This window comes from Notolepis coatsorum, assembly GCF_963971535.1.
Source record: "Notolepis coatsorum genome assembly, chromosome: 1".
Taxonomy (NCBI): domain Eukaryota; kingdom Metazoa; phylum Chordata; class Actinopteri; order Aulopiformes; family Paralepididae; genus Notolepis; species Notolepis coatsorum.
The window spans coordinates 198,235,088-198,260,095 of NC_140165.1; the positions used below are offsets into that span (position 1 = coordinate 198,235,088).

General features: G+C 43.3%; 1 protein-coding gene across 1 annotated transcript; it reads left to right on the forward strand.

Annotated features, from left to right (window-relative positions):
- The first annotated feature begins 210 nt into the window (after window positions 1-210).
- crk (v-crk avian sarcoma virus CT10 oncogene homolog) lies at window positions 211-24,810 on the forward strand. The gene is made up of 3 exons (XM_084335279.1): window positions 211-712; window positions 1,125-1,717; window positions 21,825-24,810. Exons 1-3 carry the CDS (start codon window positions 493-495, stop codon window positions 21,960-21,962), a joined length of 951 nt encoding a protein of 316 aa, XP_084191405.1. The 5' UTR covers window positions 211-492; the 3' UTR covers window positions 21,963-24,810.
- Window positions 24,811-25,008: the final 198 nt, after the last annotated feature.

The following is a 25,008-nucleotide window of genomic DNA, read 5'->3' on the forward strand; positions in this document are numbered from 1 at the left end:
TCAATCAATCAATCAATCAATCAATCAATCAATCAATCAATCAATCAATCAATCAATCAGGCAATCTTTTTTGGTTTCTATCCAAATGTCACCTTACTAACATGGAGGATTGTGGACGCCGTGGGTGTAAATATCCAATGCGTCACATCCGGTGAGTGGGGTAATTTTTTTTGTTTTTCCGTATCCGCCATTTCAGTTTTTGAAGTTAGTTGTCATCAGTCGAAGGATAATAGCTGGAACTGTGTTTCCTAAACATTGTGTAGATTGATTAATATTATAAATCAGACCATAACACATAAACACACAATCGGATACGTGGCTACGGTTCTGCATTGATGAATTGATGAGCAAAGCAAAGGCCAGTTGCGGTGTCGCCTATTTACCAAACGTGTCCTAGGCGCTAAAGTTTCTGTATGAGTTGAACGCTTGCTTGAGGAGACGGGGAGGGAGAGAAGGGAAGGCCCGTGAAGCCTCGGCTTTGAATTGGGGATCATGGCCGGGAATTTTGACGCAGAGGATCGCGGCAGTTGGTATTGGGGCCGGCTGAGCCGGCAGGAGGCTGTGTCGTTATTGCAAGGGCAGAGACACGGGGTGTTCCTGGTCAGGGACTCCATCACCAGCCCAGGCGACTACGTGCTTTCCGTTTCAGAGAATTCCAAAGTCTCGCATTACATCATCAACAGCATCAGCAACAACCGACAGTCAGGCCCAGGTAAGAACAGGGGGCTCTGGTTCCGGATCATGTGTTCGCCCGTAACGAAAAGCGGGGGGATGATGATCGTTATTGCTTGACTTGTAACTGATCCATCCAATGCATGTGCATTTTCCAATCTTAAATCTACTGATAATTGTACATTCACTGAACCATCATTACGCCCATTTACAAATGTCAACTGGACCTTGTAATGGAGAGAACATTCATAAATGAGTGACGGGGAGGAAATAAACAAGTGGACAACAACAACAACACTTCCTGGTCATTCTGTAAATAACCAGTGTCACATTTGGCTACTTCCCAATCTCTCAGATTCACACTTTTGTTTGAATAGTAGAAACTATTTGTTTTAATTCTTTCAGTTCCTTATCACTTAGAACTCTCTCTCTGCACTCCATCTTCCCGACAGGCTTGGCCCCTCCTAGGTTCCGTATCGGGGACCAGGAGTTTGAGGCTCTCCCTGCCCTGCTGGAATTCTATAAGATCCACTACCTGGACACCACTACCTTGATAGAACCCATCAACAAGTCCAAACACACATCCTTCATCAGCACTAACAGTACCGGCCCCGGGGGAGGCCCTCCGCAGCGCCTGGAAGACGAGTTTGTCCGAGCGCTCTTCGACTTCCCCGGCAACGATGAGGAGGATCTCCCGTTCCGGAAGGGCGACATTCTTCGCGTCCTGGAGAAGCCGGAGGAGCAGTGGTGGAACGCCCAGAACTCCGAAGGCCGCCCTGGGATGATCCCAGTGCCGTATGTGGAGAAGTACCGGCCGACATCTCCCAATTCAGCCGCGGGCCCCGGTGGGCCGGGGGGACCCCCCATAGGGACAGTAGGGAACTCTGACGGCTCCGCCACCCAGTCAGGCCCACCTTTGCTGAGCGACCCCAGCCAGTACGCTCAACCCACCCCGCTCCCTAACCTCCAGAATGGGCCTGTCCATGCCAGGGCCATACAAAAGAGGGTGCCCAATGCCTACGACAAGACAGCCCTTGCCTTAGAGGTAACTATGGATTCCTTGTATGTAGTTTAGATTAAACATTTCTCCTTTAGTCCTCACATTTCCTTCCTCTTGCCTCTCTCTAAAAGTACACTAGAGCAAAGGAGAGATGGTTCCGAAGGGAGAGACAGTGTTTTAAAGAGACAGGATATGAATAATCAAAGCGTCCCCATTGTCTTCTTTTAACATGCGTCAAGAGGGACTGAGAAGATACTATGGTATATTAGGAATAAAGACCAGAGATTTCTGAGCTTATTCGCCTCTAGATAATCTGTCATATTATTGCCTAGTATCCTTTTAGTCCAGTCCATTAAAACGTTGCTTTACAGATTGACTCAGACTAAGGACGTTTTCTAATGTTCCTTAATAACATTTTGCTACACTAGTTGTTCATCAGTTTTTTTTTTTTTATTATTAGAATCGCTAGATGTAAATCAACCTGAGAACTGTCATTAGGCGTAGGGCTCCCCGACTGGCTGGTGTGTCATTAGGCGTAGGGCTCCCCGCCCCGACCACTGGCTGGTGTGTCATTAGGCGTAGGGCTCCCCGCCCCGGCCACTGTGGCTCAGGTGTAACTGTCATTAGGCGTAGGGCTCCCCGCCCCGGCCACTGTGGCTCAGGTGTAACTGTCATTAGGCGTAGGGCTCCCCGCCCCGGCCACTGTGGCTCAGGTGTAACTGTCATTAGGCGTAGGGCTCCCCGCCCCGGCCACTGTGGCTCAGGTGTAACTGTCATTAGGCGTAGGGCTCCCCGCCCCGGCCACTGTGGCTCAGGTGTAACTGTCATTAGGCGTAGGGCTCCCCGCCCCGGCCACTGTGGCTCAGGTGTAACTGTCATTAGGCGTAGGGCTCCCCGCCCCGGCCACTGTGGCTCAGGTGTAACTGTCATTAGGCGTAGGGCTCCCCGCCCCGGCCACTGTGGCTCAGGTGTAACTGTCATTAGGCGTAGGGCTCCCCGCCCCGGCCACTGTGGCTCAGGTGTAACTGTCATTGAGCGTTGGGCTCCGAAGCCACTGTGGCTCAGGTGTAACTGTCATTAGGCGTTGGGCTCCCCGGCCACTGTGGCTCAGGTGTAACTTTACTGTCATTGAGCGTTGGGCTCCGAAGCCCACTGTGGCTCAGGTGTAACTGTCATTAGGCGTTGGGCTCCCCGGCCACTGTGGCTCAGGTGTAACTTTACTGTCATTGAGCGTTGGGCTCCGAAGCCACTGTGGCTCAGGTGTAACTGTCATTAGGCGTTGGGCTCCCCGGCCACTGTGGCTCAGGTGTAACTTTACTGTCATTGAGCGTTGGGCTCCGAAGCCCACTGTGGCTGGTGTAACTGTCCGGAAGCGAGAGCAGGGCTCCCACAGAGCAGGTCACTGAGGGAAGGAAATAGTTTATGTTTAGGAACAGGACCATTTCCTCTGCCCTCTGTGAAGCCAGAAGTCCAGCTGAGCCAGGATTAGGGATTCAGGGGAACAGCTCTTATCGCCCTGTCCTGCCCTGTTACACAGCATTGCTCAGAACATAAGAGTGATTCATTCTTTCTCTCTCCTCCTTATCGTGATCCTTCGTCTTCTAACCGGGTGGAGTTGATCCACACAAGCATCATTTGCCTCTTTTTACAGCAATTCATTAGCTGCACCCACCGGTAAACATCAAAGAGGAGAAGATTAGTTGGTTTGCAGTGTGTCTCCAGTATGTTTCCTCCACCTACCTAATATTTTATGACTGACTGGTATGAGGATGTTTTGTTTGGCCAAGAAATCAGAAGGCTGGTACTATGACTCAGCAAGGAGGCAGTGTACAGTTAATAATTAGCCTACATTTCCTTGTCTCGTCTTCTTTGGAAATCCAGCTGAACTGAAGGAGGCCTCTTTTTAGTTGAAGTAAAAGGGCTGGAATTTACTTTCAAAATAGGTGCTCATGATGTGACGGAAATAAATTTGGAACTTTTTTCCAATATCAAAATATCTGTTCATGACATGTATACAAAAGCATCAAAATCTAAGATAAATAATCCAATTGCTGTTTGTCACATTGAACTGCATTATAATGTAAAGTCTATCAAACCAAAACTCAATGTTGAAGATCTCATTTTGAAAGACATTTTAGTTAATTTGTGGTTATCCGTCCTTAATGATGACAGAATTGTCAGCAATGATTTCATCGTAATATACGCCTCAACCCTTGGCACTCAGAAGGAGCAGCTCTATAATATGGATGTCAGGATGAACCAGTTTCACTGTAACCGCAGTTGGAAAACGTCACCGTTTCCAACCCGAAAGAGCTTTAGAAGCTACGCTATGTAGCTACGGTGTTCAGCCCTGCATTAGACATTGCCCTTTGAACAATCCTCTCGTATGTCACTTTCTTTGTGTGTGCGGTGAAAACTGCATTCGCAAGGCACTCATTGTTTTTTTGTGTGTGTCTAAGTGAGTAGCCACTGCTAACGAGCAGAGATTGGACTTGCTGTTTAAATGGCACAGGAAATGGACATGCGCCTTAAATCAGCAGTGTTTTTTGGGCATTTTGGATATTTACAAAAATGACCAGGGGGTTGTTGAAGATGCATACCCAATTTGCAAAACATGCAGACAAAAAGTGACTGCCAAAGGGTATGGCTGGGAAAGTTCAAGTTCTTTATTTGTCAAATACACAACGATACAGGGGGGCATTGCAGGTAACGGAATTCTTGTGTTTCGAGCTCACACTCACAGTGCACAATTAAGAAACATCAATGAATACAAGAATGGTATTAACAAGGTAGTAGTAGTACAGTAACATCAAATTAAATATAATATGAGGTAAGTCAATTATTTACAGAAAGTGTTTTGAGTGTAGTGTATGTGCATGGTAAGGTGCAGGGTGTGTGAATAACAATAAGTAGTAGTAGTACGATAAATAAAATAATCAATTTCTACAGAAAGTGTGGCGTAAAAGTGTATACATGTGCATCTTAACACATCCCACGCCGGAAACGGCTTACGACGTGTTTCAAGTTCATGCGAATTCTGCCAATCCGCATACGACGTTATTGAGATCATATTTCATTTTTTCTCCATGTTATTCATAATTCCCTCACGGAGCCTGGTATGATGCAGTGGGAGCATGCACAACTCTGCAACGCTTCAATACTGCCACCTGGTGGATGATCGGCGAGTTGCCAAACCGGAAGTGGATCTCTTGTGATCCCGGTGCATCTGACAAATGCGTCTGGCACTCGCATATTGTTGCGGGACTGTATACACACGTCCGTGTGTAGCGATCGCTGCCATAACGCAATAATCGATACGATTTGGCCGTGTATTATGATTATACAAACCGGAAATGGATTTAGGAGATCGCCGTCAAATAAGTGGGATCTTTTTCCTCCAGTCTCATCGTCGAACGGTAAGAAGACAGTAACGTTACTTTCAGCTTGATTGTTTATTCTTTTCACTGCAAACTAGTGTTGTCAAAAATATCGAAGTATCGATACATATCGATACTGAATATTTAAAACGGCTTCGATACTCATTTCCCGAAATACCGATACTTTCTGCAGTATCGGTACCAGCTGGCGAGTGTTCTACAGCAAGTTGTTGACACGCTGTTCAGAGCTCGCTTGCCCCTCCGCCTGCTCCAGCCCTCACCCTCACAGAGTCACAGAGCCGTCTTCAGTTTGTAAATAAACATTTTAGCAGTGCCAGCGCGGATCTCCATAAAGAAATGAAAGAGGTAGGCGGCTAGGTGGTGTAGTGGTCTAAGGCACTCGCCACCAGTGTGGAGACGCTAGGATTCGCGTGTTCGAATCCAGCTCTCCACATTGTTTTTCAGTTTGGCTGGTCGTCCGCAGTAATACACATTGGCCGTATTACGGGGAGGGAAAAACTGAAGGGTGGGGATCGAACGTTGTGAACAAGCGACTCCTACAAGTCGGTTGGTGCGCCTGCGCAGTAGAATCAGGAAGTGTCGGGGGCAGCGTGAGCCTCCCACGCGTTACTCCTCGACACTGATAGATCGAGCTGCGCAGGTGAAAAGATGCGACTGCTGTTACCTCAAGTACCGGAGGGGACTTGTGCTATGTATGACTTAGTCCACATTGCAGCCGGCTTGTGGGAGGCAAGAAACAGCGTTCGTGACAGGGGAGGGTTGAATTGGATGATACGAAATTGGGATGGGAGAAAAATATAGAAAAATGGGAGAAAAAGTGGATCAAAAAAAAAAAAAGAAATGAAAGAGGTTCGTGACAGCTGCTCTTTCAACGTCACTGTGACTGAAGCATTAAACCATTAACTCTAGTTTAATACATGATACGTTGTCTACTGATGGCGCATAATATCAACAGCTGATTCGTTGTAACGTTACAGCTATCAGCTAACGTTAGCTACTGCTAGCCGTTAGCTCCGTTAGCTTAGCTGGCCACCGTTATAATTACTGCATGGAAACGGAGTAACGTTAACGTTTAAACGTTATGTCGAGGTCATACAATACTACAGTCGACATAAGGTTAACGTTACCCCGTTTCCATCAAGTGTTTAAATAGCAGCAATCTTGTTGAAAATGTAACGTTACTAAAATGCTCCGAGCATAGCCTCTCTCTCTCTCTCTCTCTCTCTCTCGCTTGCTCGCTCTCGTTATCTTTAAATAAAAATCGAAACTGTTACTAACTGTAATACAAACAGTTCAGTTTGTCAGGTACATGCAACACAGATTACAGTGTTTACATCTGTCTGCTTGAGAAAATACCATGTTCTGCATTTGCAATAAAAATGATTGAAGTGAGATGAACAGTTATTTTTAAATGTGTGATCTAAAGATAAACAAAGGGTTTTAAAAGTGTTATATTTATCTTCTCTTATAGTACCAGAGAGAAGCTGAGGAGAATCAACCAGCAACAAAAGCTAAATTTGTTTAAAAAAATATATATATATATATATATATATATTTTTTTTTTTTGGTATCGAAATGGTATCGAAGTATCGATACTTTCCAAGGTATCGTATCGAAGTAGAAATTCCAGTATCGTGACAACACTACTGCAAACCGATCTGATCAATATATCACCCATACTACATAAAGCATTTACTGACGATCATGGAATTATAAACGCCCCCCCCCCCCCCCCCCCTTTCATCCGGGCATGATGAATCATAACGTATAGGATCATATACAGTTGAATTTTTTAATATAGCGTGTATCGGGAATAAACGGCAGTTGATCATCTATATATGCGTTTATGCCTATAACTCACGTTCTATGAATTACTGCAGAAAACGATAAAAACATACTTATATTCTAGAAGGTATTCTTGGAAGAATCTATGAATGAAAAAGTATAACGTTCCTACATCCTGAACGATAGATAATCGATGTTGAATGTGCCATAGTAATGTCAATTTAGCAATACAATTAAATAAGTTATAGCCCTACAAAGAAGGTGAACATCTCCATAGGCTTAGAGTGGTGGCAGTGAGCCTACATTGATGGATATAACCGTGGCAGGGAATGTGTTAAGGGGATGCAGACCAGAGAAAGACTTTCGTCTTGTTTACATCAGGGTCCCCCATTTTCAATTCATCATAACATATATGACATACAGATAGACAGTACTGCAGCTACATCTATACATTTATGACATACCAGATTTACATACAGTACTGTTTGTGATACAAAAAGAGTTAAAAAGAAACTGTACATTGGAGGAGGTGGGGGGGGGGGTTGGGTAGGTGGGGTGGGGGGGGGACTGTACATTGGAGGTGGGGGGTAGGCGGGGTGGGGGTAACTGTACATTGGATTATCGACGAAACCTTACTTGGTCCAAGAAGAGGGTCTTGTGTATTACTGGGTTAGGACATTTACTGTACATTGGAGGGGGTTGGGTTAGGACATTTACAGGGGCCAGTTTCGGATTGCTGTTTCCCGTAGGTGCTCTTTGAGAGTGGTTTTAAAAGTGGGTAGTGATTCACATTCCTTTACAGCTGTGGGTAGGGCGTTCCACATTGATGTGGCATAATTGCAAAACATGTTTAGTCCCTTGTTTGAGCCGAATCTGGGTTTAACATGATTTGTGGAGCTCCCATGCACGTTGCTGTACTCTGTCGTCTACTCTAAGCCATCCTAGGTTGTCAAAGTGGGCAGGGGTGAGGTGGGTTCTAGGGGTAAGGTCAAGCAGTAGTCTGACCAGTTTGTTTTGTGATGTTTGTAATTTTGTTTTTAGCGGGTAACAAAATGAAAATAGTCATGTAAAATAATTAAAACTGCGGTGTGTTTTGGTCTTACGACAGTCGCCTTTTAGCCAATCGCAAAGCCTGCGATTTGGGATACGTTATACAGCGAGTTTGATTCAAGTTTTTTTTCTTGCGTGCCAGTCATGCTTACCAATCAGAAGTGCTGTGCTCTCATTGCTCACCAATCAGAAGTAGCCCAAGGTAGCTACGTATACATACGCCCAACAACAACAGCTTGTGAAACGTGACAAACGTCCGTGTGTGAAGACATATAGCATAGCTCCAGAGTGCTTTGGTCGCATTTTGCGAACTAAATCAGTCCCAGCTTCTTTTCCCCCCCCGCTGTTTCTATGTGCAGTGTCAATTCCAATGCTTCTAACAAGCTTGGCATCCTAGTCATTAATTTCCGTCGGGGGAAAATAACGTTAAGCGCTAGCTAAGCTAAACTATCCAATCCTGCTCAGACAGAAAACAGCTGAGCCGAGGTTAGAAAGGGGGAGCGGGGCTCTCTCTATCCCGCTCTCTACTTGTTCAATTAAGGAGCCCTTTCTGTGTGTGTGTGTGTGTGTGCGTGTGTGTGTGCAAAGACCAGATGACATGAGTTTGATAGTATTTACTGAGGATTGCCAGATAATGTTGATATTTAAATGTTAAAAAAATAATACAAAATAAATGTACATGATCATTTAACATAAAAAGAATTGTTGTAGGAACGGTTTGGGAGAGGGAGGTAGGGAGGGGTTTTAGATTGTGTGTTACCGTTACGTGAAGTTTAGACTTCAGAGAGAGTACAAATTTAACTCTGGCCTCTTTAAGTGTGTATTCTTCAACGTAATAGCTTATCTACTTGAAATGTACTGAAAGAAATGTATATATATGTGACACAAATGCATATTTTTTTTGACCGGTAAGAAACATGCTTGGCGGGTAGAATTTTCCCATCTACCCGCCGGTGAGTAAAAAAGTTTATTTTGTGCCCTGCTCTCCCCCCAAAAACATAGTTTCACCTTTGGTCGACAAGAAAGGTGAAACAAAGTCGTCGTCAATTGTGATTTTAATATCAATCAAAATAATCGTGATTATGATTTTTGCCATAATCTAGCTAGCAGCCCTCCGAAAGGGTCCTATGCATCTTCGAGATCACAGCCAAAAAACGACTTGTACTAACTAAACTAGGTAATATACTGTTGGCCCAAAACAGTTGGTTTTGTAGGGATCACATTACTCCCAGCAGCCCAGCTCCAAGTGAATGGGACAGTCTCTCTCTCTCTCCTCTCTTGCTCTCGCTCTCTCTCTCTCTCTTTGATGATGATAATAAATAGTGCAGTGTATTAGAAATACTCTAAAATGAATGTCTGCTAATAGCCCACTTCCTGTGTATGCCTTTATAGGGGTGCATGATTCAGGAAATCACACGATTCGATTTAGATTATTGGGGTCACGATTCAATGCATAGATTTGATTCTAGATTCTGTTTTGAGTTATTTCTCCCATTTGACTGTGGTAGACACTTGAATAGGTCTCAAAGAATAGGTCTCACACTGTGTTACATTCAAGCCTAAAATATGGCTCGTCAAGGTCTTGAATGCGACGTGGTGGACACAGGACACTGGACAAAAGTTTATCAAAAATAACTATTTATTTACAACTAACTAAATGGACAGAAATAGTGGGAGCTGGGTGTTCCAGACTCAAGTTAAACAACAAAACTATAGGCAAAAGGAAGAACAAGCCGAATGTACAACAAAACAAAGAGAGCAGGTGAGACGCTGGAGAGCTGCGACATCTCCTGTGAAGTGGGGGAGACTTGACAACTGCTCCCTGCACTGCATTTGTAGGGCGTGGTGCCTCATCACCACACCTGTGATGAATTAGAAGGGCGGCCATTTTTAATAACAAAAACAGGAAGAAACAGTGTGTCAATTAAACCACCAATTAGTGACAGCACACTTAACCACAATGTGAATATGCACCACAGACAGTAAGTATCCCTCCACCATGTGAAAGTAATACGTAACACACTGAATCAAATGTAAACCTTGAGTAAGATTTATTTTCCACTTTAGTTCACTCAATATGAAACATAAATGCAATCGTTTGAACAAAAACGCGTTCTTCTGCAATAACAAAACAAGGAAAAATAATAATTTATATATATGTAACGGATGGTACCGCGAAGCGCAGTCACGAAGGACTTCAGATGTTGTGAAGTGACTGGGGTGAGTAGCGGTACTATGGGTTAAACTCACTCTCATCCTCAAAAGACACATAGACACATTACAAAGCAGTGAATTCACCACTTGGTATAGCGGTGCCGGTCTGCGTGGGAGACCCAGGTTTGAAACTCCCTCGGGGCATCGAAGTTTGAGGTGACGATGTCACAACCGTTACATTAGGGCTGGGCGATTCTTGCTCAAATGTGAATCATGATTTTTCTCTCTAAGAATTGAGATCACGATTCTCTCACGATTCTTGTTTTTTTCAATAAAATCATTTAAAAAGTAAAGTAAAAAGTAAAGAACTAAATAATGTTAATTAATTAATTTTAATTCATAACTTAGAAATGAGATTGCATAGGTCTATGAATCGAGATCGTGATTTTTTTTTCCCGATTAAATGCCCAGCCCTACGTTACATATATATATATATATATATATATATATATATATATATATATATATATATATATATAATAATAATTATTATTATATATATTTTTAAATGTGATTCTTATCTCAATACATCTTTTGCACACCCCTAATATCTGCTACGGGCTACTCTTGTTGACATTGATTATCTTCAACAATCCTGAAGCAGAAATAGAGGTTCTGCAGCCTGACTATTTTTTCAAAAGTAAGATAACAGCTTATTATTTATATGTATGTAAAAAAAAATTAATGGTAAAACTATTAAAAAGAATTCCTCCGCTTCCTCTGTCATCAAGTCAAGGACTCTGTCATACAGTTGGCCAAGCTGCAGCGCTTCCTCTGTCATACAGTTGGCCAAGCTGCAACGCTGGATTCCTCATCCACACATTCATACACTGCACACCCTTCTAACACGCTTTCCGCAGGAACCCTTCAGACAAACAACCACATCACTTAACTCATTGAGCGCCCCGCTCTTTTCCCATCTTTACTCAATGGCGCCAGCGTTGTTGACCATTTTAGCGATGTTTTGCGGACCCATCGCGTGTTCTTTATTATAGCTATGGAGACAATAGTATGGCTCATTTGACAGGCATTGTTCATAGTCCATCACTGACTAATCAGTTAATTTCTACATACTGATCGCCTGAAACCCTAAATACTTCCAAATCAAAGGTATATATATACCATATACATATGTGTCTTTACAAAATCATCAATTTACCCTCGAAAATGCGATCGTTACAAAAAGCATGGTTTATGTCCGGTAAAATACGACACTGTGATCGGTACAGAAACATGATTCAGGTTTGGTAAAATAGACATAGAATATACCTTACCTTAGCCAGAAGGTACTCTAAAAAGAATAATCCCAGTGATCCCATCGGCGATCGCGATTACTTGTGTATACAGGAAACTATAGGTTTGAGGCGAGAAAATCTCAGAGCAATTGCTCTGCAAGAACTCCTCCCCCTCAGAGCGAGTCAGGACAGACAGGGATCAGGACAGACACTGTCTAAACTAAACTATCAGAGTTTAAAATGTGGACGATACTGCCACCTGGTGAGTTTCGATCGCCATTGCAATTCCAACGTAGGCAGATGTGCCAGGGAGACCTAGGGAGCTCCGGTTGAGTGTAGCGATGGGAATTGATAAGATTTTATCGATACGATTCCATTATCGATTCTGCTTATCGATCCGATTCTTTATCGATTCCTGATCATTTATAATTTAAATAAATAAATTGGAAATGCAACAGAACTAAGCTGGTTAGAATAACAACATGCAACTTGACATTTCTGATTGTCATTTATTGTTGTGCATCGATGAAAATCATCCGGCAGTCACATCTCGTTACGGGACTCCCGACCAGTGGTGCAGTCGTGGTCACACCCGGTTACACGCCGTGTTACCAGATCACTGAGGCAGAAGTACGCGCGATCGCGCACGGATGTGTACTCGCGTGTACGCACACACACACAAAAATGCGCTGTATCCATTCGTTGTGACTCACCCGGCCACCGTTTTACATAACAAAAAGCGCAGGTAGACTAAGTGTCTGGGTGTTGGCTATCTGAATGCATCTCCCCCTTCATTCTGTGTGACACAGGCAGTGGAGGTGAATACTAATGTGGCTCGGAATTCGTGATGGGGGTCTACCTGCTTATGATATTGAATCAAGCGTCTGTGCTGCGCGCCAGCTTTCCACGCGCACATTCACACAAATAGAGAGCAAGAAGAGCTTGTATGATAGAAAGATTGCACTTGCGTATATGCGCTTGTGTGTGTGTGTGTGCGTGTGTGTGTGCGTGCGTGTGTGTGTGTGTATAAATCAGTTCTGTGCGCATGCACGTACCCGCGCGCGCACGTGGCGTGGCGTGTTACCAGTTCCCATATTACGACTGCACCACTGCTCCCGACAGACACTATGTACATATGGATCGCTTTCTAAACTTAATAATCTATATGATTTCAGCGTTTATTGCGCCATACAAACCGGAAATGGACCTAGGCGATCGGCGTCGTATAATTGGGATCTTTCACCGCCAGTCTCATTGGCCCGATTGTGCATTTCCTTGTTTGCAAACCATCTGATCAATATATCCACCCAACCTACATAAAGCGGTTACTGATGATCAAGGAATTATAAACGACCCCCCCCCTCCTTTCTTCCACGCATGATGAAGCATAATGTATACCGATCATATACATTTGAATTTTTTAATATAGCGGGTATGGGAAAGAAACGGCAATCGATAATCTATATATGCGTTTGGGCCTATAACTAGCGTTTTTGGAATTACAGCAGAAAAGATTAAAAAAATACTTATATTCTAGAAGGTATTAACAACACAACAATGTATGAATGAAAAAGTATAACGTTCCCACATCCTGAACGATGGATAATCGATGTTGAATGGGCCATAGTAATGTCAATATAGCAATACAATTTTAAAAGTTATAGCCCTGTAAAGAAGGTAAACATCTCCATAGGCTTACAGCGCTGGCAGAGAGGGGTATGAGATGGGCATAAAGGCCTCTACATGCTACAGCAACTTCAAAGCAACTTCAACACAACATCAGCGCGATTTCAACGCGCTTGTTTTAGAGGGTCTTGTAGACTGTGTTGCGAGGACGTTGCGTACCTTTCACCCAAATCTAATCTAAACAACCGTTGCGTTGATATTGCGTAGCAGTGATTGGTTGGTAGTGAATGGGGGCGGGGCTGTCATATAATAATATTGGTCCCGCAGCGAGGAATACCATCCGCCATTGTTGTAGCCAGCCAGCTAGCGTTGAACTTGATGCTATTCAATGCTCTATCATACCCAACTAACGTTGATGCCATTCAGAATTTATTAACATAGCTACAACAACACACAGTAACGTTAATATAATTACATGCATCATTGTAGGGGTGGACGGTATAAACGGTATACGGTATAAACGGTATGAATTTGCTCTACGGTATGGATTTTGACTATACCGTGTAACCGGTAGAGCAGCTCTAAAATAGCAATGCCGTCATGTAACCACAGCGCGACTATTTCACTCGCATTTGCCCCTAAAAATAGATAGAATTAGTCATAGATAATAGATATGTGCGAACTGGAAAAAGTTATTTAGGAGGCTTCGCGCAGTGGGCGTGCCAGCCCCTACCGCACGCATGTAAACACGGGTCTAGTAGTCTAGTGGGACGGGACACGGGAGGACGGCGGCGTCTCCCTGAGCTAACGTTAGCTTAGCTACCGTTACAAAATGACCCAGTCAACTATTCACTTTTAGTTTAATACATGATGAGGCATTGTCTAACCGAACGGTATCTAGTCGGCCAGCTACCGATAGCTCCTGACATCAACAAACGCTCCACAAAGTCTAGTAGAGACGTGTATGCTACCTGTTAGCTCACGTTAGCGCAAGTTAGTTCACCGTTCAAAACGAAATGTCCCATTGAACTAAATAATTCACTGAGGCGTTGTATTAACGTTATATATCCGGCTAGCAGTAGCTACAGATAGCTCCTGATATCAATGTCTTATAACACTGATTCGATGCGTATTCGAGCTGAGGGCTTGCTGAGCACAGTTAAGTAACGTTATACCAATAGGGTCCAGGTGCAGCGCCGGAGAATCCTGGCCGTAGCTCTGCTCGAGGCTACTCGAGTATAGGTCCAGGTGCAGCTCCGGAGAATCCTGGCCGTAGCTGGAGGCTACTAGAGTACACACAGACAGTGGAGCTTGTTGCGTGGTGGCGATGTCTCGCAGATAATACAAGTACAAGTCTAATTATATAATATATATGTTTTATAAAAAATTTAAAAAAATTATATAAAATTAAATAAAAAAAATTTGTATCAACCGATGATACCGTGATATATACCGTTACCGTCTATGCTTCAAATTATACCGTGATATAAATTTTAGACCATACCGTCCACCCCTACATCATTGTTTACAATGAACGGACGGTGGGGCAGTTCGAAAGGACTGGACACGGACAAGTTGTTAAACAGCAATCAATTAATTTAATATAACAGGTAGTTCGAGCTGCATTTTCGTGCCTACAACCACAGCCACAGGGATATATCCAGCTTTGACGAGCTCTCTCTCCTCCTGCCGATTAAATTCAGCAGCTCTTCCTCGACCGCGAGTGCCTGTAGCTGCCAGCTAACGTTAAAACTAACCTAAAGTTACACAAGCAGAATACATCACAAATACTTCCGGTCGGGGGATTTCAAAATAAAAGCAACGTCTAAAAGCACCGGAAATACGTTTATTTTGTACATTATCTAACGTTAACACGAACCTAAACTAACTTTAGTTAAACTAACTTTGCGCGTCGATGTTGCAGAAGCATAAATGCAGAGTGTCTACAACACCGTTGCTTTGTCGATGTTGTGGTGCAGTTGCTTTGAAGTTGCTGTAGCATGTAGAGGCCTTAACCCCCGGCGGGCAATGTGTTAAACTAATTTATTTATTTATTTTGAATTTTTTTATTCTTAAACTAATTTAATCTATTGAATAACGACCTGTTCAATGCAACTACAGTTCAATATCTTAAACTAATTTAATCTATTGAACTGTAGTTGCATTCAACTGGTCATTATTCCTCTGTCTTTCCTCTGTCAGCGCACACACACCACACACACAGACGGCTCCTCCCCCGCTAGCCCCCACCCTCTTCTAGTCAGCCTGCTGTTCTCTCTCTCTCTCTGTGTGTTTGTGTATATGCGGAGCAGCGTTAGCTCCGCGCGGCTAACGCGGAGCTAACGCTAGTTTACCCCGAATTAAATTAATGACTAGGTTGCAAATAGGGGTGTAACAGTACACAAAATCCACGGTTCGGTACGTACCTCGGTTTTGAAGTCACAGTTCAGTATTTTTTCGGTACAGTGGGGGGGGGGGGGGGGGGGGGGATACAAAAAGAATTGCTTCATTTATCTATTTATTTAACTATTAAACAATATAAAACGAATTGGCCATAATTGACTGAGCAAACTAATGCTTACTGCTGTAACCTACTAATAACACTTAAATTAAAGTAAATCTGAAGATATGTAGCGTGTGCTTGTTTATACATAACCCCTTTCATGACTGTGATGCTTGAATACAGGGGCAGGGCTTGCATCACAGTCATGAAAGGGGAGCCCTAGTTTATACAGAGCTAGTGGTATGACGCTGGCTGAAATACGGAATGAATGAATGAAAACTTTATTTAACAGATTGCAGAATGTGTACAATACAGTACGGCTCAATACACACAATTGTTAAGGGGATGCAGACCAGAGAAAGACGTTTGTCTTGTTTACATCAGGGTCCCCCTAATGATGAGAGGGAACTAGGTAGCGGGCTATATTACTTTTAACATGTGCTTAAACCCAGTGTTCTCGACAACGGAATATGGTCGCAGATCTGCTGCTATAAAAACACATGGCGTTTGTTATTGCTTTGGCCCGGTGTGAATTAATAGCGAGATGCTGCTTGAATGCAACGGATTGCAACGGGAAGCTGGGTTTGCACTAGGATATGTTTCTTCCGTGTACCAGACAGTGATATTCACATTCGGGTGATGCCGTTTCAAATGTGTGATAAAGTTTGCAATAAAGTTGAACAATAACTGGCTTGTCAGTTAGTATTGACTTGTCATACTAAGGCTAATATGCTATGCTTTACAGCTCTCGTTCAGTGTAGCTGCACGCGGCGTGGAATGAACAAACAACATCCGGTTAGTTGTGCACGTTATATTAGGGCCAGGGGGATTTAAGTTCCACAAAAAAAGGTTCCATACCGTTGCAATCGCTCGGTGCACAGCCCGTACTGTACCGGAGGACCACATTGAGGCGGTACAGTACGTATCCGCGTACCGTTACACCCCTAGTTGCAAAGCATAGTAGTTTTCACTGCACATAGAAGCAGTCAAACAGCGGGAGCATTCCGGGAGCATATGATCAAAACCCAGGCAATTTCGAGCCCTTAAGGAATCAAATAGTCTGCTCTATGGCTGCATGCTAACGCTAACGTTATTGCGCAATGGTCTGGAAAACCTGGCATCGATAAGAGGAATCGATAGTCACGGAGGCATGCGATTCCAGGAATTGGACAATTAGGTTAGGAACCGGTTTTCGATTCCCATCCCTAGTTGAGTGTATATAACAGGGATCAAAGGAAAAAGATCAAAGGACCAAAACCTGAGAATTCTCGGGTATGGCGCTCACCCACTGGTGGCGAAACCCAACTTTTCTCAGGTTTGGCGCAGAAAGGGTTAACAGTAGGGGGGTGTAACGGTACACAAAAAACCATGGTTCGGTACGTACCTCGGTTTTGAAGTCACGGTTCGGTACAGTGGGGGAAAGTTTGCAGAACGTGGCTTTCCATGTTCCACTCGGGGGTAATGTAGTGTGCTTTACTGTTTAGTAGGGCTGTCAATGAATATTCTATATTCAAATTAATAATCGACTTGTGAAAAGAAAACGTACATTAGATTGTGGAAATGTATATTAGATTGTGAAAAAAACACAACTTCTTCTCACTTAGGCCTGAATGCGCTACATGGCAGATAGGAGACACGCAACGTCACTTTCATTGAGCTGAAGAACATGCTAGTAGTAACAACAACAAACGCATGGCCTGATGGCAGAGTTCAGAACCCAACTCGATCCCGAAGACAGTGATTTGCATTCTGAGCAATCTAAAAGCCCTGTTTGGAAATACTTCGGATTTTGATCAACTTGTGGAACCTCGAAACAAAGTTGTATGCAAGCTATGTAAACTACAGCTGGCCTACCTTGTTTTTTATGCTAACGCTATAAGCATCAATATTGTAAGTAGCCTACTTTTCAGTTTTTAGCACTTTATTGCAAATCATCCCTCAGGGTAAAACTTGTACATATTGAATAATGAATAGAGACGGAAGCGTCATGCAGGTCCCTAATGGTTTGATTACTATTTCCCGTTTCATGCCAAGGAAAAGATATAGTTTCATGTTTATTACACCTTCGGAGGCGCGTTGCTGTGTATGAATGTCCGTTCTATTATGCCGTACGTAAGCTTTCATTAATTTGATCTCGCTCCGAGAGATGCCACCAATTCCACTAGTGGTTAAAGTAACTGTTGCATTTGTTCGGTACACAGTACGTACTAGGCTTGGGCGGTATGACGGTATTACGGTATACCAGGGTATTTAGAAATCACAATCACAGATGCGCTTCAGTTTCTATTACAGTGAAACGGAGTTTTGAGTGTAGTGCACACACGAGCCAGCAGAGGGCGAGACCAGTCCTCACTAGTGGAGCGAGTGGATCACAACGGTGTTCACGTTTTACGGTAATGTTGCAACAGTGCTGTGAAAATACCGTAAAGCGTTGTGGTAACGAGAGTTGGTTTGTGTTGTTGTGCACTGGTGGAGCAAGCAAATAATCTGTCTCTTATTATATGTGAACTAAAGAGTACAAGGTTTACACAACAGCCCCCACTCGCTTTTTTATTGTATTTGTACCTGCTGTACTATCCGCTGTCAGCTGTTTATCTCTCTCTGTGAGCTTGATTAGCTAGCGTTAGCTATCGTTAGCTAGCGTTAGCTAGCGTTAGCTCCGCGGCTAATCTTAGATTACCCTGAACTAAATCAATGACTAGGTTATAAAGCATTCAAGTAGTTTTCACTGCACATAGAAGTAGCCAAACAGCAGGAGCATTTCGGGAGCATATGACCAAAACCCAGGCAATTTCGAGCCCTTAAGGAATCAAATAGTCTGCCATGGCTAGGCTACATGCTAACGCTAACGGTGCAGGCTTCTGGCTACCATTCTGAGAGCTAACGATAGTAGCACCGTGATTTGTTTATTTGGTAACACAGGTTTAAAACTTTGTTCCACTTGAAAAATAGTTATACGGTTCTTGGTCTTTTGTTAGGCTATTGTTTTCTCAACTTCTTGTAAGGTAGAGACATAGAAGTTTGCAATATATTTTAGACTAAGTGGCATTTTGTTCAACATGAAATATGATTGACTGCAGTTTGGTATATGGGAGTGACTATTGAGTGCTTGTCTCCCACACCATGTCGCCTCTTGTCTTGAAACAGAGTGCATACATCAAGCTTTACTCTTGGCCCCTTGGACCATCAAGTTCTACCGTGTTTTCCGAGCTTAAAGGATAAGTCTACTGTTTTGGATATGTGGATCCTATGTCATTCTTGCCTTGATATGTGTTCATGTAACAGACCTTTTTTCAAATAAGCTTTTCAATTGTAGAAATTGCAGAGGTAGCTATTTTGTGTCGATTCATCATTCCCATAGGTTTCCAGTGTAACTGAGTGAAAATGTACCTTCAACACCTTGTAGATGCTACAAATCTCTCCACATCTAATTAAAATGGCACCATAATCTATGGGGTCTACTATTGACTTTTTAATGTGGCTCATTGTGCCATAGTCTAGTTGCACGAGAAGACAAGGAAGAAGTGGCTCTCTTTGAGAGAATGTTTTATGGAATGCCGAAGCAACTTTAAAGGTCAAAAGTGGAACCCACACATCAACAAGGACACACACATAGCCCTTTTACACCGGCCAGGCTCTGTGCTGGAGCCGGTTTCCGAACGTAATCTTGCACCGGCTGGCGCGTTCAGTTCAGACCGGGATTAATTGGTTCAGAACGTGACAAATCGGTGCTCAGCTGGCATAGAATTTTTTTTGTTTTTTCCTCGCGAACCGTGACATTATCACAGTGGGTGTGTCATATTCTAGGCTGTGAAGACTAGTAAACGGGGGAAAGTAGCGAGTCGGCATTGCATTCAACAGGAAGCGATTTGCGACTGCTCTCAAAACAAGATTAGATTTAAATGTATTGTTATGATACATCACAAGTACAATACACCATCCAACCAGAGTGGATAAAGAAATGCTCCAGAAATGCGTGGAGAAAGGCTTAGCGAACCTCAACGCGCGAGCGCACACACACACACTTTGAAATGAATCATTCCAGCAAAGTAGGCTTCTATTATTCGAATTACTGTTTTAATGGATATCATAGTAGTAAGTCCTACTGTAGAACATGACATATTAGCATGACATCTGATTTATTAATGCCAATACTAAAAATTAGGGACAAACGCAATTGGCACAAGTGTAAATGATGGATTAGTCACTCAGTTTTAACATCCGACTGATTAGCTCAACTCGTTAGTCCACTGGCTGTGGATCCTATGGTCACAGGTTCAAATCACTCTTGGTTCCAATTTTTTTTTTTTTTTTTACGTTAATTAATTTATCCACTCTAGTTGGATGGTGTATTGTACTTGTGCTGTATAATGACAATACATTTGAATCTAATCTCATTTTGAAATCGCTACCTGTTGAGTGGATCAGCATGGTGCAATGCAATCACCTCTGAAGCTGTCTGCTACTGTCGTGTCCAGGCAGCGTAGCGATTTCAATATGAGATTGCAACCAGAGTGGATAAATTAATTAACGTAAAAAAGAAAAATATTGGAACCAAGAGTGATTTGAACCTGTGACCATAGGATCCACAGCCAGTGGACTAACGAGTTGAGCTAATCAGTCGGATGTTAAAACTGAGGCCCCGTTTAGACGGAAACGCTAGCAGGTGAATCCGCAAAAATATTTTTACGGATGTGCCTTTCGTTTATACGGAAACGGCGTTTTTACGGGGTGAAACCGCAAAAAAGTGAGACTACCTTCCAGGGTGGAATTCCTAGAAACGCAAAAGCTTTGCGCTTTCGTCTAAACTGTCAAACCGTATAAATCTGTTAAAACGATGACGAAAGGTTTGTCACGGCTCTGGTCGCGCGTACTGCTTACGTCACAGGTAGCAGGTATGCGCCAGTAGCCGAGACGTAAACAAAGCAAGTATGTCTGACTTATATCAACGGAGATCACCTGAAGGCTACATTGGCAGTACTTTTAACCCTTTCACTGCCACACGATAGAAGGTTACCCCTTTACTATCACACAACCGGCTGTCGTGTGGCAGTGAAAGGGTTAAATACACAAGAATCTGTCCCGCGGCGTGAGTGGACCCACTGTCTGTGAGTGACTCTGCTTTGGTGCAATCACATTCCCCATCCACAGTCTGCGAATCAGAGGCAGAGTAGGGCGGGTCTTCACAGCACGTCATGTGACATATGCGCCAATTGTGTGACAGCGGGTCTCCGTCGTTACAGCGTCGTCTGCACGGAGAATTCCACTCCAAAACGCTCGTCTAAACGTAAAATTAAAAGTGAAACCGCAAGATGACTTTTGCGGTTTCTGTTCACAAAACGCTCGTCTAAACGGGGCCTGAGTGACTAATCCATCATTTACACTTGTGCCAATTGCGTTTGTCCCTAATTTTTTGTATTGACATTAATAAATCAGATGTCATGCTAATATGTCATGTTCTACAGTAGGACTTACTACTATGATACCCATTAAAACAGTAATTCGAATAATAGAAGCCTACTTTGCTGGAACGATTCATTTCAAACGTATACAGTGCATGTGTGCTTTTGTGTGTGTGCTCGCGCGTTGAGGCTCGCTATGTTTACCTCTGCCTGAGTAACGCCCCCCGTTGATGACGGAGACGGTGGAATGTTGGTTCTGCTTAAATGGGTGTAAACGCGGGCTGGTTCGCCAGAGAGCACCAAGGTTCAGAGGGTTCAGAACAGAGCTGGAGCTTGAACCGGAGCCCGGGCGGTCTAAAAGGGCTAACAGTGTCATAAATTACGAGGCCTTCTTGCATAGATTGAACTGGTCTTACACAAGTGCTGTGAGCTAAGTGTGAGTGAATAACTGGATGAATGAGTGAACAAGTGAGTTAATGGAGCTAATTGATTAATTGGAGAATCTTTAACATTCCCATGTAGGCTTGAAACCTGCAATTGTCTGTTTTCTTCCTTGTCTACTAACTGACTGATGTGGGGTCGCCAGGGTGGTGCACCACGTAACGCACTGGTGCAACGCGGTCGTCCCGGTTTCGACTCCCCGGCGACCTTTGCCGCATGTCTTCCCCCATATCTCCTCCCATCCTTCCTCTTTGCCGGACTTGTCCAATAAAGCAAAAAAAAAATCGACCAAAAACATAATAAAAGAAAAAAATAAGTGACTGATGTGACGTCAGCCTCTCTTCTACAATCCAGATAGACTGTAGAGAAATGTGCTGGCCGTATCACCCCGACAGCCTGTGAATCAATCAATCAATCAATCAATCAATCAATCAATCAATCAATCAATCAATCAATCAATCTCTCTCTCTCTCTCTCTCTCCATTTCTCCCTCTCCAGGTAGGCGATATGGTGAAGGTGACCAAAATCAACGTCAATGGCCAGTGGGAGGGAGAATGTAAAGGCAAGCGGGGCCACTTCCCCTTCACACATGTCAAACTGCTAGATCAGCACAACCCTGAGGACGAACTCAGCTGAGGTCACACACTGGACCCCTGGACACTTGTATTGGACTGCCCCCTAGCCCCCCCCCCCCATATTACCTACCACCCCATGTGTGGTCCAGTTCCCCCAATACTGTTCCTTTAGAGCCAATGACAACAAATGCAGGGTCCTCAAGAACCCATATAGTGGATGATCTCCCTGACTGTCCACTCTCTCACCCTCTCTCCCCTCTGGATGATCCTGTCTCCCACCTTTACCTGTTTTCTAACGGGCCTCCTGGCCTGGGACACATATACTCGGTATTGGAACATGGAGGAAGAAAATGAACAGAACTGATGCTCCTTGGATCTCCTGTTGCACAGATCTGACCCCCCCCCCCCCCCCCGCACAGTTTGTGATATGGACCAATCCCTGCCAAGAGACACATGCCCCACCACTTCATGTTCCTGTGTTGGGCCTCATAGATAACGGTTCTGTGATGCGTGTCATCTTTTGTCACCATCTTCGTCATCACTAGTATTTGTATCGATATTACAGCTCTCCGGTCACTTATATGAGAGCAACACGCACACACACACAGGAAGACTCTGAAGAAGAGGATTGTGACACTACAGAAAACATAAGAACGAGGAAAGTCACTTGGGACATGAAGTTATTCTCTATGGACACACAGACAAAGGACCAGAGTGTCATCCACCCTCCACCACCTACCTAACCTATGAGCAGAGGAAACCCAAAACAGACTCAAAACCAACAGCTCGGAGCAACTCGATCTGGTCACCGGACCAGCCTCCAAGTAATGAAGAAGGAACTCTTGGGACTGTTGGGGTGGAGAGATGACAATACACTACATTCAAACTCCACCCCTGCCTCACTACTACACCCACCCACCTGCCCCGACAACCAAGTATCACCAAGTAGTAGTCTTTTGTAAGGAAAAAAATAACATATTGTTATGAATGATATTATGTATAATGTGATTATTATCATTACATGCTAAAAATCATCTTTCTGTTCTCTTTGTAGTTCTCTTCATAACGTTTTCCGCCACTCGCTTCACACACCATTATTGTTGCCTGGGAAACCGTGTCGGTCTAGACTTCGTCCGAGTGACACGTGTAGCACAGATTAGACAAAACTGACTTATAATGGCCACATGTTTTCACCTCCAGCTCTTTTACCAGATCATGTTACACATACACATGAAGTTAGCTGATCAAATTGAATGTAGGGCTGTCCCCACCATGTTAACCACAGTCGCATACGAGTTTATATTCCTTCATTCACTGAATATATCTTAGCTTAACAAGATGGGCTGTTTGTCCACACTGAGTTCTCATCACATGCGTGTAAGAAGAGTGAAAATAATTATATTGTTGGCTACCTGCCCCTTTCATGTTTTTTTTTTTGGGGGGGGGGGGGGTGTCTTCTTTTCCTTCTCTCTCCCCAAGACGCCATGCATTGCTTTGTGCTCTCATACCTCGGGACCTTTGTGCCTCCGTTCCCATCTGCACTCAAATCACTGTGACGTGTCCTTCGCTCTTTATTGGATTTCCAGGCTTATCCGTTATAAGAAATGACACAAGCTGAAATATGGAATTTTACCATTTGTTTTTCTCACTTTTGCCAATGCTGTGTCAAGTTCTGTCCGTCAGGTGTTTCCACTAAACTTGATGGCTTTCTCTTGCAAAGGGATTTCTACCAAGTAGACAATAGAATTGTGGATTAGTTTTGTGTGGTATTGACGGGTTGTCCTGCGAGAGGAGGTCGTTTTCTGTTGAGCTGGGATTTAATAATTGAACCGATCCACATGACATGTTAACATCTATTGACAAATGACAATCATTGTCCTCATTCCTATCATAATGGAGAGGAAACTGGTTTGGATGTTGGAACGCTGTCTAGCGCATTACACCAGATTGTGCTGATGAGTACAGCTGAGATCGGTACAGCTGAGACTGGTCAGTCTATCAGAGTTGTACAGGGGCGTTACGCTGCCATCTGTTTTGGATTTCGCCATTAGAGGGCACTGTAATGGCATTATGAGAAAAGTGGCTTTTCAGTGCAAATCTGGTTATTGTTTATGGGATATTATGTGAGGTTAAAGGGGTTTTTGTTTAATTTTAACCTTTTTTTGTATACACCTACCTGGTGTCATGTGGTTTTACTGGGGTTTTATTAGGGATGCACCAATACTGGAATAAGATATTGGACCGACCAAGCTGAAACTACTGCTATCAAGAGAATTTCCCAGTACCAAGAGCCATGTGTAATATGTTAACAACAACAAAATCAAAGCAACTTGTGCATTTTGATTTAGTTTTTTGGACTTGAAAATATGCATCCCTAACCTTTATGATCAGCAGTAGCTCTCACACCGTCTCATTCCATGACTTGTCTTTTTCAGCCACTTCCCAAACTCTCACACTATAGATTCTCTATTAAACAAGAGTGGCTCTCTTTTCAGCAGTTTTGCTTAGGAAACTCACCTTACCAACGTGTCAATACCGACGTTTACCACAAACTGTTGTATTTCTGTGGTAGCAATGAACAATATTACGTCTTCATGTCTTTCTTTATCATTCACTCAACGCATGCTTGTTGCTTAGCTACGTAATCCGTTTTTATCTTATTATTTGTGTTGCCAATCATGCCATCATGAGGTATCTAAAGTATTGTATTTTTGTAACCCTGCATTTTGTCATTCGTTTCCTTTCATTGGAAGGAGGGGTTGGCAAGCCCCAATGGAAATCATGTTGATATCAAAAGGTGCCATTTTATTATAACACTATATTCTTTCAAGACAATTTAAGTTACCTTTTTATTTTCTGTAGCATGTAATGTGTTAAGAGATATACATGATAGTAAATAAAGTCAAAATCATGCCAAATTATTAACGTGTGAGCCTATTTTTTATATATATATATATGTAACAGTAATCATATCGTCATGGCTTGTCTTTAGCTTTATTGCCCATAATATTGTCCAATTTGCCTTTGGCTTCTCCTAAATACATGAAGTAGCCTACACATTGACATGTACGACCACCTAGAGATGTGTAGCGCGAAACCTGTTGAAA

Bases quoted from the DNA above. Each gene is read 5' to 3' on its own strand.
- crk (XM_084335279.1), top strand. From the start codon at position 493: ATGGCCGGGAATTTTGACGCAGAGGATCGCGGCAGTTGGTATTGGGGC. The intron at 713-1,124 runs GTAAGAACAGGG...TCTTCCCGACAG, and splicing joins CAACCGACAGTCAGGCCCAG to GCTTGGCCCCTCCTAGGTTC. The intron at 1,718-21,824 runs GTAACTATGGAT...CTCCCTCTCCAG, and splicing joins AGACAGCCCTTGCCTTAGAG to GTAGGCGATATGGTGAAGGT.